At 47.3% G+C, this 16,869-nt stretch overlaps 1 protein-coding gene across 1 annotated transcript in view; it reads right to left on the bottom strand.

Annotated features, from left to right (window-relative positions):
- LOC134936596 (adhesion G protein-coupled receptor E1-like) overlaps nucleotides 1-16,869 on the bottom strand; it is a 156,098-nt gene that overhangs the window by 21,888 nt on the left and 117,341 nt on the right. Inside the window, exon 12 of the mRNA XM_063931703.1 lies at nucleotides 4,112-4,172. Within this exon, the coding sequence (XP_063787773.1) occupies nucleotides 4,112-4,172 (61 nt within the window). The remainder of the gene's footprint in view (nucleotides 1-4,111; nucleotides 4,173-16,869) is intronic.

The following is a 16,869-nucleotide window of genomic DNA, read 5'->3' as shown; positions in this document are numbered from 1 at the left end:
TGCCCCTGTTGAGCTAGGGGCACCGGGACCACAACCTGATTTTGACACAATTTTTGTACTGCTCCGCAGATCAGCTCCCTTTCCTGCAGTGAAGCTGGCAAGGCTGATTTGAAAAACCGGTGAGGGGGTACGTCTTGAAACTCCAGTTTGTACCGTGGGATACAATTTGCAAAACCCAAGGGTCTAGACCCGAGCGAACCCAGACCTGACTGAAAAGCTTGAGACGCGCCCCCACCGGTGCAGGCCCCTGTAAGGGAGACCCGGCGTCAAGCGGTGGATTTGGCAGAAGCCAGGGAGGACTTCTTCTCCTGGGAACCCGAGGAGGCGGGTGCCCTCTTGCCTCTACCTCTGGTAGCCAGGAAGAAGTTGCCTCTGCCTCTTCTATACTTGTTGGGCCGAAAGGAATGCATTTGATAATTCGGCTGTTTCTTCTGCTGCGTAGGAACAGAAGGCAAAAAGGTAGATTTATCCGCGGTACCTGCTGATACTAAATCAGTAAGGCCATCACCAAAAAGTTCCCCTCCCTTGAAAGGAAGGCACTCCATATTTCTCTTGGAATCAGCGTCAGCATTCCACTGATGAGTCCAGAGCGCACGCCTAGCCGCAGTGGACATAGCATTCGCCTTAGCACCTAGAAGGCCAGCATCTCTTACAGCCTCATTCAAGTATGCAGCTGCATCTCTGATATAACCAAGCGTCACCTGGATGTTATCCCCATCCAGATTCTCCCAATCAGAAGACAAAGTGTCTGCCCACTTTTCAATAGCACTACTGACCCATGCAGACGCAATAAGAGGCCTGAGCAGTGTCCCTGTAGTAGTGAAAATAGCCTTCAGGGTAGCCTCCTGCTTACGGTCCGCCGGCTCCTTAAAGGCCGTCGATTGTGCTGCAGGGAGGGCTACCTGTTTAGACAAACGCGCCAGGGCTTTGTCTAGAGTGGGGGGATTCTCCCACTATCCCTATCCGCCTGGGGAAAGGGGTATGCCACGCTGATTCTTTTAGGAATCAGAAACTTTTTATCAGGGTTGCTCCTAATGCTATCAAAGAGAGCGTTCAGTTCAAAGCAAGGAGGAAAAGTAACCAAGCGCTTCTTCTCCTTGTAAAGAAGGACCCTGGTTTCAGGTGTAATAGGGTCCTCATTAATATTCAAGATATCTTTAACAGCTACAATCATATACTGAATACTCTTAGCCAATTTAGGATCTAATCTGGAATCAGCATAATCGACATCGGCATCAGAGTCCGTGTTGGTACCTGTGTCAACTAACTGGTCAAAACTACGTTTGTGTGACCCCGCAGGGTCTTGTGTCCTCCACTGATCTCTTCCACACCTGGGATTGAGACACAGACTCATCAAACTTTTGTTTTAATGACGTGACACTAGCATGCAAAGCATTCAATGTAGTTAACCAATCCGCAGTCGGCGGTGCCGACAGGGCCACCCCCAAAACATTCGGTGTCCCCGATAAATTATCCCCCGGAGAGGAATAATCTGCCTCAGACATGTCGACCACCAAGAGACAGCACACACACCAAGCAGTGAGGGAACACAAAGGGAAATAGCCAGCTCACACCCCAGCGCCAAATAAGCAGGTCTGACCACACTATTAAATGTCCCAGAGCTGCTGCGCTTTTATTATCATAAATAAATATGCCCCCCCCCCTTCTTTTTTGAGCCCCCTGGTACTTGCTGCGAGTGAGGAAGGACCAGCGACTGCACTTGTGGAGGAGGAAATGGCGCCAGTGAGCAGTGAGGAAGAAGCTCCGCCCCCAACATGGCGCGCTTCTTCCCGCATTTTTCGTTATATTTTTTTATCCTGGCGGGGGTTTGCGGACAGTTCCAAGGTACTGTAGTCATATGCCAGCCTTAATTGAGGTATATTCTTGCTCCCCAGGGCACTCCCCCCCCCCCCCCCCCAGCGCCCTGCACCCAGCGGTGTGTACTGTCCGGGAGCCAGGCGTACCATCTTATATGACTTATCTTATATGTACTTCTTATATGTACTTATCTTATATGTACATCTTATATGTACTTATCTTATATGTACCATCTTATATGACGTCTTTTAGATGAAGAGAAGTCTTCTTTTCTTCTAATACTCACCTGTCTTCTGGCTGAAGAGGGGGGACGGCAAGCTGTGGGAGGGAGCATCCAGGAGGGCCCGGCGTTCGTCTCCCCTCAGGAGCTGAAGGCATCCTGTCAGCAGCAGCAGAGCCCTGAAACTGATTAGAAGTGGGTCTAGACTGCTCTCCCCTCTTTCCCACGAAGCAGGGAGTCTGTAGCCAACACATCTCCCCAAAATAAAAAACCTAACATTAAGTCTTTTCAGAGAAACTCTAGGAGCTCCTCCTAGTGCCTGTGTCTCGACCGGGCACATTTCTAAAACTGAGTCTGGTGAGGGATATAGAGGGAGGAGCCAGGTCACGCCCCTTTGAAAGTCTTAAAGTGCCCATGTCTCCTGCGGATCCCGTCTATACCCCCCATGGTTCTTTGAGTGTGCCCAACATCCTCTAGGACGAAATAGAAAGAAGCATTTTGTGATGCCTCAATTTAGTGACAGCCAACAGCCGTTGGGCACTAGGATCCAGAGGCTCTCCACAAAGGCGCAACCTCTGACAAGCACTTTCTGTGCACGCATGGCTCACTGCCTTTTTCCTCCATGGCATGGATATCACGCAGCGCTACTGAAAAGAAACTGAAACGCAAAGAGGAACATGCAGGCTGGCTATCAATACGGTAAATTGGAGGGGGCTGGGGTGTGGATTGGCTCCTGAGGCGACACAGTAGTCTGAAAAGATTGGAAAGACAGGATGCTGGTTTGACAGGGGGCAGAATGCTGTAAAGATAGGAGGCTGGAGTGACAGGGAACAGGAAGCTGGAGAGACACAGGGGGTAGCAGGCTGGAGGGGACACAGGGAAGTTTGTGGCACAAGGGGCATGAGTCTGGTTGAACCTCTTCTGTATGATGATGATGAAGATTGTGGTAATATTCCTACACAGGCATCTTCCAGACCATAGATCTGATCGCACCTTTGCAAATTTGCAGAGCAGAGGTTTGTGATCGGTTAGTTGCCGCCCAGACAGAGTGAAAAACTGCCCTGCGCAAGTCTGTGTACGCCATGTGAAAAGGTTTGTAAACGCTGGCCATCTGAAAATCCGTTCGCAACTCACCCATCTAATGTTTTTTCCAGTGTGTGTGTAGCCCAGGACTTACTGACACAGTGCGATACAAACAGGCTGATTGGGGCTGGAGCTGACATCACACACCCGCCCTGAAAATACTTGGGAACGCCTGCGTTTTTCCTGACACTCTCAGAAAATGGCCAGTTACCACCCCCAAACGCCTTCTTCCTGTCAATCGGCCTGCGTTCGCCTAGCGATAAAAGAAAGCAGCATTCTTTCGCAGTTTGGCCTCACACCTACGTATTTCGATCCATATGCATGCACAGTCGTTCAATAATCACCCGCTGTGAGATTTCGCACAGCAGCGATCAGGTCTGAATTATGCCCCATGTGGTCTTACATGAATAGTGAATACCGACACACACCGTCTGCCCAGGGAGGTTTCACTTCTTCAGAAGTTTCCTATTGCTGAGAAACCCCTTACAGATAAGATTTATTGTTATTTGGCACACACATTAAGGTATAGTTTTTTTTTAAGGAAGCGCCAGAGGGGCATATCACCCAGGGCTCTACTTGATCTAGAACCGAGTCTGTATATAAACCAATAATTTCAAATATAAACTAATAATTTCAAATTCCTGATCCGCCCACATGACCTTCAGCAGCACTCATATCTAATTACATCCCATCAGGACTGTCTCTGCTATCTGGTGGGACCACTATGCTATAGATAGAGTCTATCCGTGTGTATCCTTCCTCATTCCCTATAGATTGTAAGCTGACGAGCAGGGCCTTCCTACCTCTATGTCTGTCTGTTATTACCCAGTTTGTCTTATCATTGTTTCTAATTGTAAAGCGCAACGGAAAATGCTGCGCTGTATAAGAAACTAAATAAATAAATAATAATAGCTGTACCCATCAACTGTATGACATCTAATATGTAAGCAAAGAACGTTGAGATATACAGACTCTGACATATGTACTTACAGTGATGAACACACAAACTGGACCAAGGAAACTCCAGGTGAGACTGGGTCTGAGCCAGCAACTAAGGGAGAGAGCACAGGCACCTGTTACTGTCAGTCTGACCTTCCCCGACCAGCAGCACACTGATATCTTGTACAGTATAATGTGTATTCTTCTAAGCAGTGTGGGACTGGGGCACGAAGGGCCCGGCGGGGGGATGCAGTGTTAGGGGCCCATGCTTAGAGGCTTGGCTGACCATTAGCGAGCGCATGGTCTGGGCCCCTTGATAAATATATATAGTAAATACTGCTAGCACATGCATGATAATGTACCACATTAATAACAGCAATGCACTGTAGAAAAAACATAGGCCCTCATTCCGAGTTGATCGCTCGCAAGGCGATTTTAGCAGAGTTACACACGCTAAGCCGCCGCCTACTGGGAGTGAATCTTAGCTTCTTAAAATTGCGACCGATGTATTCGCAATATTGCGATTACAAACTACTTAGCAGTTTCAGAGTAGCTTCAGACTTACTCGGCATCTGCGATCAGTTCAGTGCTTGTCGTTCCTGGTTTGACGTCATAAACACACCCAGCGTTCGCCCAGACACTCCTCCGTTTCTCCGGCCACTCCTGCGTTTTTTCCGGAAACGGTAGCGTTTTTAACCACACGCCCCTGAAACGCCGTGTTTCCGCCCAGTAACACCCATTTCCTGTCAATCACATTACGATCGCCGGAGCGAAGAAAAAGCCGTGAGTAAAAATACTATCTTCATTGTTAAATTACTTGGCGCAGTCGCAGTGCGAATATTGCGCATGCGTACTAAGCGGAATTTCACTGCGATGCGATGAAATATACCGAGCGAACGACTCGGAATGAGGGCCATAGTCATTTGTAGTATAATGTAACATATATATATATATATATATATATATAAATGCATAATTCAAGTGCACAGTCTGGAACCTGATCCCTAGGAGAGGAGGTGGGTCCCCAAGCAATAGGGCCCTCCAGGGTTTCCCCTGTACCTCTGTGGGCCAGTTCAACCATGCTTCTAAGAACTAAACAAAGTATTCAGTGCTGTACGTAAAAATGTAACCAGGGGCATAGCGAGGGCGGCACAGGTGGAGCTTGAGCTCCAGGCCCCTGCTCTGATCAGGGTGCCGCTGCCACAGTCCACTGCTGCCTCCAGAGCAGGACTGATCATGGTCGCTGGACACGTCGCTGCTGGCAGTAATAACACGCTGCATCCAGTAACGGAGTCTGGGGAAGGAGAGGCCTCCTGCTCCTGTGGCCTGCCAGTTACAAATATGGCCACGCTGGTCCTGACGGAGGCCTGCTGCGCAAGCCTAGCCGCAGCAGCACCTCCTCCCATGGGCCTGACTAGACTCCGGGCAGTCAGCCACCACACTACTTCCTACCCCCACCAAAGTAAAGCAGGAGCAAGTGCAGGGGCGGACCAATGAGGTACAGCAGCATATTTATATTTTAATAAGTTTATTTAAATAAAAAAGTGTGAGTGTGTATGTATATATACATATATGTGTATATATATATATATATATATATAAATGTCCAAAACAAACGGCACTCAGGGACTGTCATATATGCAAAAGATGTATTGAAGTTAGATCGAACGTAAACGTTTTCGGGGACACAGCCCCTTCGTCAGGATCACACAGACAGTGTCATGTTTTGTCTCTCCCTGCCCCTCTTCTCGCAGATCGCGGGCACTGGAGCATGCATACTAAGGGCGGCTGTGAGGAACGGGAAGTCCAGTCAGGTGGAACGCAAGCCAGCGTCTGCATGGTAACGGGGCCTGTCTTCACAGGAAGTCCGTCACAGTCGTTTGCCGGTGCCTGCGTGTCTGATGAGCGGACGTGGACAGGTGAGTTACAATAAGGTATTTAAATGTGTGTTTGTGTCTGTTTTAATTGTTATTGTCTTGTGATCCTGACGAAGGGGCTGTGTCCCCGAAAACGTTTACGTTCGATCTAACTTCAATACATCTTTTGCATATATGACAGTCCCTGAGTGCCGTTTGTTTTGGACATTTATGGAAGTTTTGTGAACTGGACACCGGGGCATTTATTCTCCATTGTGTGAGTGCCGGCTGAGTTGGAGTTTTATATATATATATATATATATATAAATATATCTACAGATGCAAGTGCATTTATACTGTATTTGTGTGTAAATACAGTATATATTGTAACACTGTAGGGGTGCAAGGTGCCTTTTCCTGGGGAATATGGCAGCACGCAGCAGCTGAGGAACAACACAAGTCCAGTTTCTGGTACAACTGACCCCGGCCAGTTTTATTGAAACAGAAAATAAAACAAACCCCAAAATAAAAATACCTTGCCTGTCCGGCACTAACTAAACATAAGATGTTCCTAACTGTCACTAAACAAAACACAGAGTTCTTCAGTACATACTGTATAGCTTACTTGCATCAGAAAGCGTGTCTCTCACACACAGATCCTGCAGCCTTCCCAGGCAGTCTGCCCATACTAATCAGGTTAGAAGCACTATATCACTCTTACACAGCTGAAACCCTGATTAGCCCTCTGTGAGGCCAAAGACCCGAACTGGGCCCAATGTCTAGAACTCGCCTTATCTCTCTCTCAGAGCCTTTACCCAGCTTTTACAGCAAACTGAAAAGGTTCAGACAAAACAAAAAGCATTTTTCCTAGAAGTTAACATTTTCTAAAACATGTAAGACAAGAACCTGGGACAAATATACCTGCCCTCAAACACTATCCCAGTGTTCTTGTCACATATCCCCCTCCCCTGTTTCGACCTAGGGGCCGGAACACTTGTAGCCCCCAAACAGAAGATGCGAGACAATGCATCTGCGTTGGCCAATTGTGTTCCCGGTCTATGTTCGACAGTAAACTTAAAGTCCTGCAACGCTAGAAACCATCTAGTTACACGAGCATTCTTGCCTCTATTTACATACATCCATTTTAAAGGGGCATGGTCTGTCACTAGTCTGAATTGTCTACCCAAGAGGTAATATCTCAAGGTATCTAGTGCCCACTTAATGGCCAAAGCCTCCTTTTCCACAATGGCATACCTTTTTTCATGCTCATTGAGTTTCCTACTCAAATAAATGATAGGGTGTTCGTCCCCATCTCTGGTTTGGGACAGCACAGCACCTATCCCTACCTCTGAGGCATCTGTCTGTACCACAAATTCTTTTGAAAAATCTGGTGTTATCAACACCGGTTGTGAACACAAAGCCACTTTTAACGCTTGGAACGCCTTTTCTGCATCAGGGTTCCATTTCACCACATTTGACTGCTTCCCTTTGGTAAGGTCTGACAACGGCACCGCTGTGGTCGCAAAATTAGGAATAAACCGTCTATAGTACCCAGTAATTCCCAAAAAAGCCCTTACCTGTTTTTTATTCACTGGACGAGGCCAGTTTTGAATAGCATCAACTTTATTCAATTGGGGCCTAATCAGACCTCTGCCTATGGTGAAGCCCAAGTATTTGACCTCCTCCATTGCGAGGCAGCACTTCTTTGGGTTAGCAGTTAACCCTGCCTCTCTGATTGAGTCCAGTACTGCTTGTACTTTAACCAAATGGGACCCCCAGTCTGTACTGTGAATTACCACATCATCCAAATAGGCAGCTGCATATTTTCTATGGGGCCTCAAAATTTTATCCATCGCCCGTTGAAAGGTTGCTGGAGCCCCATGCAACCCAAAGGGTAACATCTTATACTGGTACAGCCCCTCCGGAACCGAAAAGGCTGTTTTTTCTTTGGCGCTATCAGATAAAGGTATTTGCCAGTAACCTTTGGTCAGGTCCAATGTGGTGAGAAACCTGGCTGTTCCCAGCCTTTCTACAAGCTCATCCACACGGGGCATGGGGTATGCGTCAAACTTGGACACCTCATTTAACTTACGAAAGTCATTACAGAAGCGTATGCTACCGTCGGGCTTCGGGATGAGCACTATGGGACTGGACCACTCACTGTTAGACTCCTCTATGACTCCAAGTTCTAACATGGTTTTAACTTCCTTAGAAATAGCTTCTCGCTGAGCTTCAGGAATCCTATATGGCTTTAAATGAACCCTGACCCCTGGTTCTGTGACAATGTCATGTTTTATTATGGTCGTTCGGCCAGGCAGCTCTGAAAATACCTCCCTATTTTGGATGAGAAATTCTTTAACCTGATTGTTCTGATCAGCTGATAATGTCTCTGACACCTTCACTGTGGGAAGCAACCGGGGTGAAGACACCGAAGGGCAAGGCTCCGCTGACAGAGACAACCTATCTTTCCAGGGTTTGATTAAGTTAACATGGTAGATCTGTTCGGGTTTTCTCTTTCCCGGCTGGTATACTTTGTAATTAACCTCATTCACTTTTTCCCTAATCTCAAATGGACCCTGCCATTTAGCTAGGAATTTGCTTTCCACAGTGGGTACCAAAACAAGAACTCTATCTCCAGGAGCAAATTCCCGTATCTTGGCACTCCGGTTATAGACCCTCTGTTGAGCACTTTGGGCCTGTTCCATGTGCTCTCTGACAACAGGTACCACGGCTGCAATCCTATCCTGCATTTGTGTTACATGCTCAATAACGCTTCTATAAGGAGTGGGCTGTCCTTCCCACGTCTCTTTGGCAATATCCAACAGCCCTCTTGGGGTGTCTACCATACAACAAATCAAATGGAGAAAACCCCGTAGAGGACTGAGGAACTTCTCTGATGGCCATTAACAAGTAGGGCAACAAACAATCCCAGTTTTTCCCATCTCTCTCAACAACCTTTTTTAACATACTTTTTAATGTTTTATTAAACCTTTCCACCAACCCGTCAGTTTGGGGATGGTAGATGGACGTCCTGAGGTGAGTGACCTTAAATAACTTGCACAACTCTTTCATGATCCTTGACATAAATGGAGTACCTTGGTCAGTCAAAATTTCTTTTGGTATTCCCACTCTACTAAATACCTGCACCAGCTCCCTAGCTATTGCCTTGGTTGTGATAGTGCGTAAAGGGACAGCCTCAGGATATCGAGTGGCATAGTCCATAATTACCAGGATATACTGATGGCCCCGAGCAGACTTTAACAAGGGCCCCACGAGATCCATGGCTATTCTGTCAAACGGGACCTCTATAATAGGCATGGGAACTAGTGGGCTCCTGAAATGGGGTCTAGGGGCATGATACTGGCATTCAGGACAGGAAGAACAATATTCAGACACTTCTTTATAAACCCCTGGCCAAAAGAACCTTTGTAAAACTCTTTCAGTGGTTTTTTCTGCCCCTAAATGTCCTGCGGTAACGTGACTATGAGCTAAATCTAGTACCGTTCTCCGAAAAGGCTGGGGAACTACCAGCTGTTCCACCACATCCTCACCCCTTTTGACAATGTGGTACAAGAGCTCATTACAGATGGCCATGTGGGGATACGTAACCCTGTCACCTGGTACCACAGGTTCCCCATTAACAATCTTAACATTCTCTCTAGCCTTTATTAAGGTAGGATCCTTTAACTGTTCAGACGCAAACAGATCCTTCTTTACCTCCAGGTCAGGCACGCTTTCAGTTCTAACTACTATGTCTCTGTTCCCGGCAAGAGGGTCCTCACTGGACTCCCCATCTGTCACTTCCCCAGCCAAACTAGCAAAAGGCAAAGGGCCAGAAAGTTCCGAAGACCCACGTACATCCATAAAATCACCGGTATTATCAACTGGCTTTTTACTTCTCACATCTGTTGATAACCGTGATTCCCACAGTTTCCAAAAATGAGGAAAATCCCTCCCTATTATGGCCTCATGCACCAAGGTAGGGACCAGTCCCACTTTAACCATTGCTGACCCACAACAAGTTTCTATATTCACCTCAGCAGTGGCATAATGTTGGGTATCCCCATGTATGCAAGTTACCCCAATAGGTATTTGCTGGACCTTTAAGGGGTTCACTAACCCAGCTTTCACGAGGGTAACTAAACTTCCTGAATCTAGCAAGGCCTCTACCCGGTTACCTTCTAAGAACACATCACACATTTGTTTTTCCAGCTCAGGTGAAGGTACCACAGTACAGGCTAACCTAGCAAAGAAAGACATTCTGCGACATTCAAAGGCAGCATCACATTGCATGGGTTCTTGCGTGACTGGGCAATTGGCAATAACATGACCTGGCATACCACACCTAATACATTTAACCACACGATTATCAACCCATTTGGGCAGCATAGACCGTTCTAGCCCCATTGGCCTGTTTCCAGGGCCAGTGTTTACAGTCTCTCCAGCCTTGCGTTCTCTTAACCGCCCAGCAACGTTTTCCCACGGAACAGTCTTACCAGTCTTTACTGAAGGGCGCTGTCGAGGATCTATGGGTTGCTGGGTGGTCATCAGTAGTTCCTCTGCTGCCAAATACCTCTCTACCATGTCCACTAATTGGTCAGCAGTACCCGGGTTTCCATGGCTCACCCACTTGCGCAGGACCATGGGCAAAGATCTAAAGTAGCGGTCCATGACGACTCTTTCCACCATCTGGGGACCAGTTAATGTCTCTGGCTGTAGCCATTTTTTTGTTAGCTGAATAAGGTCGTGCATCTGGGAGCGCGGAGGCTTCTCCATGGCGTACAGCCAACGGTGCACCCGTTGTGCTCGTACTGACAGCGTGACTCCCAGGCGGGTCAGGATCTCAGTCTTTAGTTTATCATAGTCCCGAGCCTCAGCAGGGCTTAAATCAAAGTAAGCTTTTTGGGGCTCACCTGACAGGAAAGGTGCCAGCAGACTGGCCCACTGTGCTTTCGGCCAGTTCTCACGCTCGGCAGTCCTTTCAAACGTGGTCAGATAGGCCTCCACATCATCAGCCTCTGTCATTTTCTGCAGGAAGTGACTGGCTCGTATAGAACTAGAGCTGGTTGGAGCACTGACGGCCACATCTCCAACCCGAGCTGCAAGTCTCTGCACCACTTCTGCTAAGGCCTCTCTATCCTGACGCTGTTGCCTGTAAAGTTCATCAACAACTGCCTGCTGTTGTCTCTTATTTTCCTCCATTGCCACCTGCTGCTGTCTGTTGGCCTCCTGCTGTAGTCTCCAATTTTCCTCCATTGCCACCTGCTGCTGTCTGTTGGCCTCCTGCTGAGCCGCTGTAGCTTGCAGCAAGGCTTTAAGCAGATCCTCCATGTCAACAGATTTTTCAGGCGGCTTTGCAGCTGCTTTCACCCAGGACATATATCAAACCCTCAGGGGTGAGTCTCAGTAACTTCACACTGGGCTGTATCTGCATAAACCACCGTTTTCTGCAGGCCTCACAAAGCTGCTGCTTTCACTTATGCGCAGAACGGCCTGCTCGCATTCTCCACCAAGTTGTAACACTGTAGGGGTGCAAGGTGCCTTTTCCTGGGGAATATGGCAGCACGCAGCAGCTGAGGAACAACACAAGTCCAGTTTCTGGTACAACTGACCCCGGCCAGTTTTATTGAAACAGAAAATAAAACAAACCCCAAAATAAAAATACCTTGCCTGTCCGGCACTAACTAAACATAAGATGTTCCTAACTGTCACTAAACAAAACACAGAGTTCTTCAGTACATACTGTATAGCTTACTTGCATCAGAAAGCGTGTCTCTCACACACAGATCCTGCAGCCTTCCCAGGCAGTCTGCCCATACTAATCAGGTTAGAAGCACTATATCACTCTTACACAGCTGAAACCCTGATTAGCCCTCTGTGAGGCCAAAGACCCGAACTGGGCCCAATGTCTAGAACTCGCCTTATCTCTCTCTCAGAGCCTTTACCCAGCTTTTACAGCAAACTGAAAAGGTTCAGACAAAACAAAAAGCATTTTTCCTAGAAGTTAACATTTTCTAAAACATGTAAGACAAGAACCTGGGACAAATATACCTGCCCTCAAACACTATCCCAGTGTTCTTGTCACAATATATATATATGCATATGTATTTTTTTTACACGTGTGTGTGTGTGTGTGTGTGTGTGTGTGTGTGTGTGTGTATAAACGTTGATGTACCTTGTTGTGATGTTTTAAATACACTTGCTCTTCTACAAGACCCTGAGTGCGGCAGATTTCTCTTCAATCTATCTATATATATACACTGCTCAAAAAAATAAAGGGAACACTAAAATAATACATCCTAGATCTGAATGAAGGAAATATTCTTATTAAATACTTTGTTCTTTACATAGTTGAATGTGCCGACAACAAAATAACACAAAAATTATCAATGGAAATCAAATTTATTAACCCATGGAGGTCTGGATTTGGAGTCACACTCAAAATTAAAGTGAAAAAACACACTACAGGCTGATCCAACTTTGATGTAATGTCCTTAAAACAAGTCAAAATGAGGCTCAGTAGTGTGTGTGACCTCCACGTGCCTGTATGACCTCCCTACAACGCCTGGGCATGCTCCTGATGAGGTGGCGGATGGTCTCCAGAGGGATCTCCTCCCAGACCTGGACTAAAGCATCCGCCAACTCCTGGACAGTCTATGGTGGATGGAGCGAGACATGATGTCCAAGATGTGCTCAATTGGATTCAGGTCTGGGGAACGGGCGGGCCAGTCCATAGCATCAATGCCTTCATCTTGCAGGAACTGCTGACACACTCCAGCCACATGAGGTCTAGCATTGTCTTGCATTAGGAGGAACCCAGTGTTATGATTCCAGCACTCTGGTCAGAGGAGATCTTATGGCAAGGACCGGAGCACTGGAACGGAATGCTGGGGAAGGGAGCAGGACAGGAAAATAGCCCCTGGCGCCCTAACTCTGTTGTCTCACCCGTGTTGTCAGAAATCCCCTGCGAGACTATGGTTTCTTGAGCCCTTGGCAGCCGCGTTTGAAGGGCGGATTATGTCTGCCCAACTTCGATGCCCCCCGGTCTTAATGAGAGACAAAGGGAAACCCGAGACAGGGTGATAACAAGAGGCCCTCTAACTAAACAACCAGGCCAGGGGCTAAGCAAACTCAAAACTATAATATGTGCGGAGAAACCGCCAAGGAAAAGGACAACCAAAATATCCACTTGTCCAATTCTCCTACCCGGCACCGCCGAGTACCAGAGAGGACTTGTGGAAGCGGAACCCTCCGCAAATGCTCCAAACACAAAATATAAAAGGTAAGCGGCTGAGCCGCAACACACGGCAGAGCCGCAACTCACGAACACCACTGGATATAAAACGGTGATCAGTCAGGACTCCAGGGACGAGATGGTAACTCCCGAGTACAGGACTTCTGAGGACTGGAATGACCGGATACAGCAGGACTGGAAACAGACTCTCAGCAAACAAAGGCAGCATGCAGGAAGCTATTACCGGCGTCTGTGAGAAGCCCTGGGAGTGTACTTAACAGGGAGTCCTCCAATCAGCTGTTTAGAGGCTGATTGGACTTAATGCCGTGCAGCTGCCTTGCTGCACGGCCAGAGAACAGGTGAACGCATTAAATCCTAAAACCCAGCAACGGGGAACGCGGTCCGCCAGTGGCGTCCCCGTTGCTAGGGTCCGTGCGGCTTCAGCGCGCCCGGCGTCTAGCGTTGCTAGGGAGCCGGCGGCTGTACGTGCACGGCGTCCCTAGTTGCTAGGCGCCGGGTCGCGAGGACAAGCGGACCCCGGCGCCTAACAGTACCCCCCCCCTTGAGGAGGGGTCAAGGAACCCCTAAAGCCAGGTTTCCGAGGAAATTCCCGAAAAAATGCCCTCTTGAGCCTCGGGGCATGAAGATCCTTATCCAGGACCCAAGACCTTTCCTCCGAACCATAGCCTCTCCAGTGAACCAGAAAATAAAGCCGGCCCCGGGACAATTTGGAATCGAGAACCTTCTCCACCAAGAACTCCTGTTGTCCCTGTACATCCACTGGAGATCTACCCTGAGAGATCCTCCGAGGAAATCTACTGGAAGAAATGTATTGTTTCAACAGGGAACAATGAAACGTATTACCAATCCTGAGAGATCTTGGTAAACGTAACCGAAAGGCAACTGGGTTGACTCTTTTAATAATAAGAAATGGCCCAATAAATTTGGGTCCCAATCTAGCCGAGGATTGTCGAAGCCTGATGTTACGAGTCGACAACCATACCCTATCTCCCACCTTAAAAGTGCAAGGACGTCGGAGCCTGTCAGAAAATTTCTTCTCTCGAAAGGCCGCTTTTCTGAGAGCAAGGTGCACTTTTTTCCAAATGGCTCTGAGATGGGAGGTTAAGGTTAGCGAGGAGACTGAGGAATGATGAAAAAAAGAATTAGCTCTGGGGTGAAAACCAAAAACTGAAAAGAATGGAGACTCTTTACTGGAGGAATGACAAGAATTATTGTAAGCAAACTCCGCCAACGGAAGAAACTCGGACCAATCATTCTGGAGTTTGGCAGAATACAAGCGCAAATACTGTTTCAATGATTGGTTAACTCGCTCGGTTTGCCCGTTGGATTGTGGGTGGTAACCGGATGTTAACGACAATTTCATCTTTAATGAGGCACAAAAACATTTCCAGAATTGTGCGATGAATTGTGGACCCCGATCAGAAACAATATCAGTAGGCAACCCATGAAGTCTGAAAACATGGCGGAGAAACAAAACTGCCAACCCTTGGGCAGAAGGCAATCGGGGGAGAGCAATAAAATGAGCCATCTTGCTAAAACGGTCCACTACCACCCATATGACTCGGAATCCGGCTGAAAGGGGAAGGTCAACCACAAAGTCCATGGAAATATGGGACCATGGCCTGAGAGGAACATTTAAGGGCATAAGTTGCCCGATAGGCAAGGAACAGGGAACCTTATGCTGTGCACAAACCTGACATGAATAAACAAACTCCCTAATGTCTTTAGAAAGACCAGGCCACCATACTGAGCGAGAGACTAACTCCAAAGTCTTAGAGATTCCCGGATGCCCAGAAACTTTGTTATCATGGAATTCCGTTAAAACAGTAGCTCTCAAAAACTCAGGGACGTAAAGACGACCAGCAGGAGTATTTCCAGGAGCTTGGTGTTGAAGCTGTTTTAACTGGGTAAATAAATCTTGTGTGAGGCCTGCCCAGATGACCGAAGATGGAAGTATGGGAGTAACAGGACTGTTATTGTGAACCGGAAGAAAGCTGCGTGACAGGGCATCAGCCTTAGTATTCTTGGAACCAGGCCTGAAAGTGATTATAAATTTGAAACGAGTAAAAAATAAAGCCCAACGTGCCTGCCGGGCATTAAGCCGTTTAGCCGATTCGATGTATTGCAGGTTTTTATGGTCAGTCAATACTGAAATAGTATGTTTTGCTCCCTCCAGCCAATGCCTCCACTCCTCGAAAGCCCACTTTACCGCCAGTAACTCCCGATTACCAACGTCATAGTTGGATTCAGCGGAGGAGAATTTCCTGGACATAAAGGCACAAGGATGTAACTCCAGAGACTCCGGATCCTTTTGAGAAAGGATAGCCCCCACTCCAACCTCTGAGGCATCAACCTCCACAACAAAGGGCAATTCCGGATTGGGATGTCTGAGGACTGGAGCCGAGACAAAGGCTTGTTTCAAGGCCCGGAAGGACAACTCAGCTTCACGCGACCAGTTGGTAGGATCCGCTCCTTTCTTTGTCAGCGCTACAATGGGAGCAACCAGGTCAGAAAAAGAATGAATGAACCTCCTATAATAATTCGCAAACCCTAAAAAGCGCTGAATTGCTTTTAAATTGGTGGGTTGCGCCCAACTAAGGATGGCCTGGAGCTTCTTTGGTTCCATGGAAAATCCCCGAGGGGAAATAATGTACCCTAAAAAAGATACTTCCGTGACATGAAACTCACACTTCTCCAGCTTGGCATATAAATGATTCTCACGTAACTTTTGAAGAACCAGACGCACCTGGGTAACATGTTGTTCCATTGATTCAGAATAAATCAGGATGTCGTCTAAGTAAACGACCACGAATTTCCCTAGGAAGTCACGGAGCACATCGTTAATGAGGTCTTGAAAAACTGCTGGAGCATTAGACAAGCCGAACGGCATCACCAGGTACTCGTAGTGACCCGACTGAGTACTGAAGGCCGTTTTCCACTCATCTCCAGATTTAATTCGGATGAGGTTGTACGCTCCTCTAAGGTAAATTTTAGAAAAAATCACAGCAGAACGTAACTGATCAAAGAGTACAGAAATCAACGGCAAAGGATAGGTGTTTTTAACTGAGATCTTATTCAGGGCTCTAAAATCAATGCAAGGTCTAAGCGAGCCATCCTTTTTCTCCACAAAGAAGAAGCCTGCACTTAAAGGAGATTTTGATGGTCTAATAAATCCTTTCTCAAGGCTCTCCTTTACATAATCATTCATAGCCGCAGTTTCTGGCCCGGATAATGCATATAATCTTCCCTTTGGCAATGCGGCATCAGGAATTAACTCAATAGCACAATCATAAGGCCGATGGGGAGGCAGAATGTCCGCATTGCCTTTGGAGAAAACATCAGCAAACTCCTGATATTCCACCGGAATGGGTTCTGGAATGATAGCTGCTACTCTGACTGGAAACGTGATACATTCCTTATCACAAAAAGTACCCCATTGTGAAATCTCCCCCGACCGCCAATCAATGGTGGGATTATGAAAGGCCAGCCAAGGGTGACCCAGAACAACTGGAACTGCTGGGCAGTGTGTAAGATAGAACTCGATTTTCTCGGAATGTAGAGCTCCTACTGTAAGTAGTACAGGGGGTGTACGGAGAGAAATAATCCCATTAGACAGCGGACGGCCATCTAAGCCATGCATGGTGACACACCTACCCAAAGGTAAATGAGAAATGCCTAAGGCCTTAGCCCAAGTTAAA

This window comes from Pseudophryne corroboree, chromosome 6, assembly GCF_028390025.1.
Source record: "Pseudophryne corroboree isolate aPseCor3 chromosome 6, aPseCor3.hap2, whole genome shotgun sequence".
Taxonomy (NCBI): Eukaryota; Metazoa; Chordata; class Amphibia; order Anura; family Myobatrachidae; genus Pseudophryne; species Pseudophryne corroboree.
Note: the sequence above shows the minus strand (reverse complement) of the source record. Positions and strands in the feature narration are given on the sequence as shown.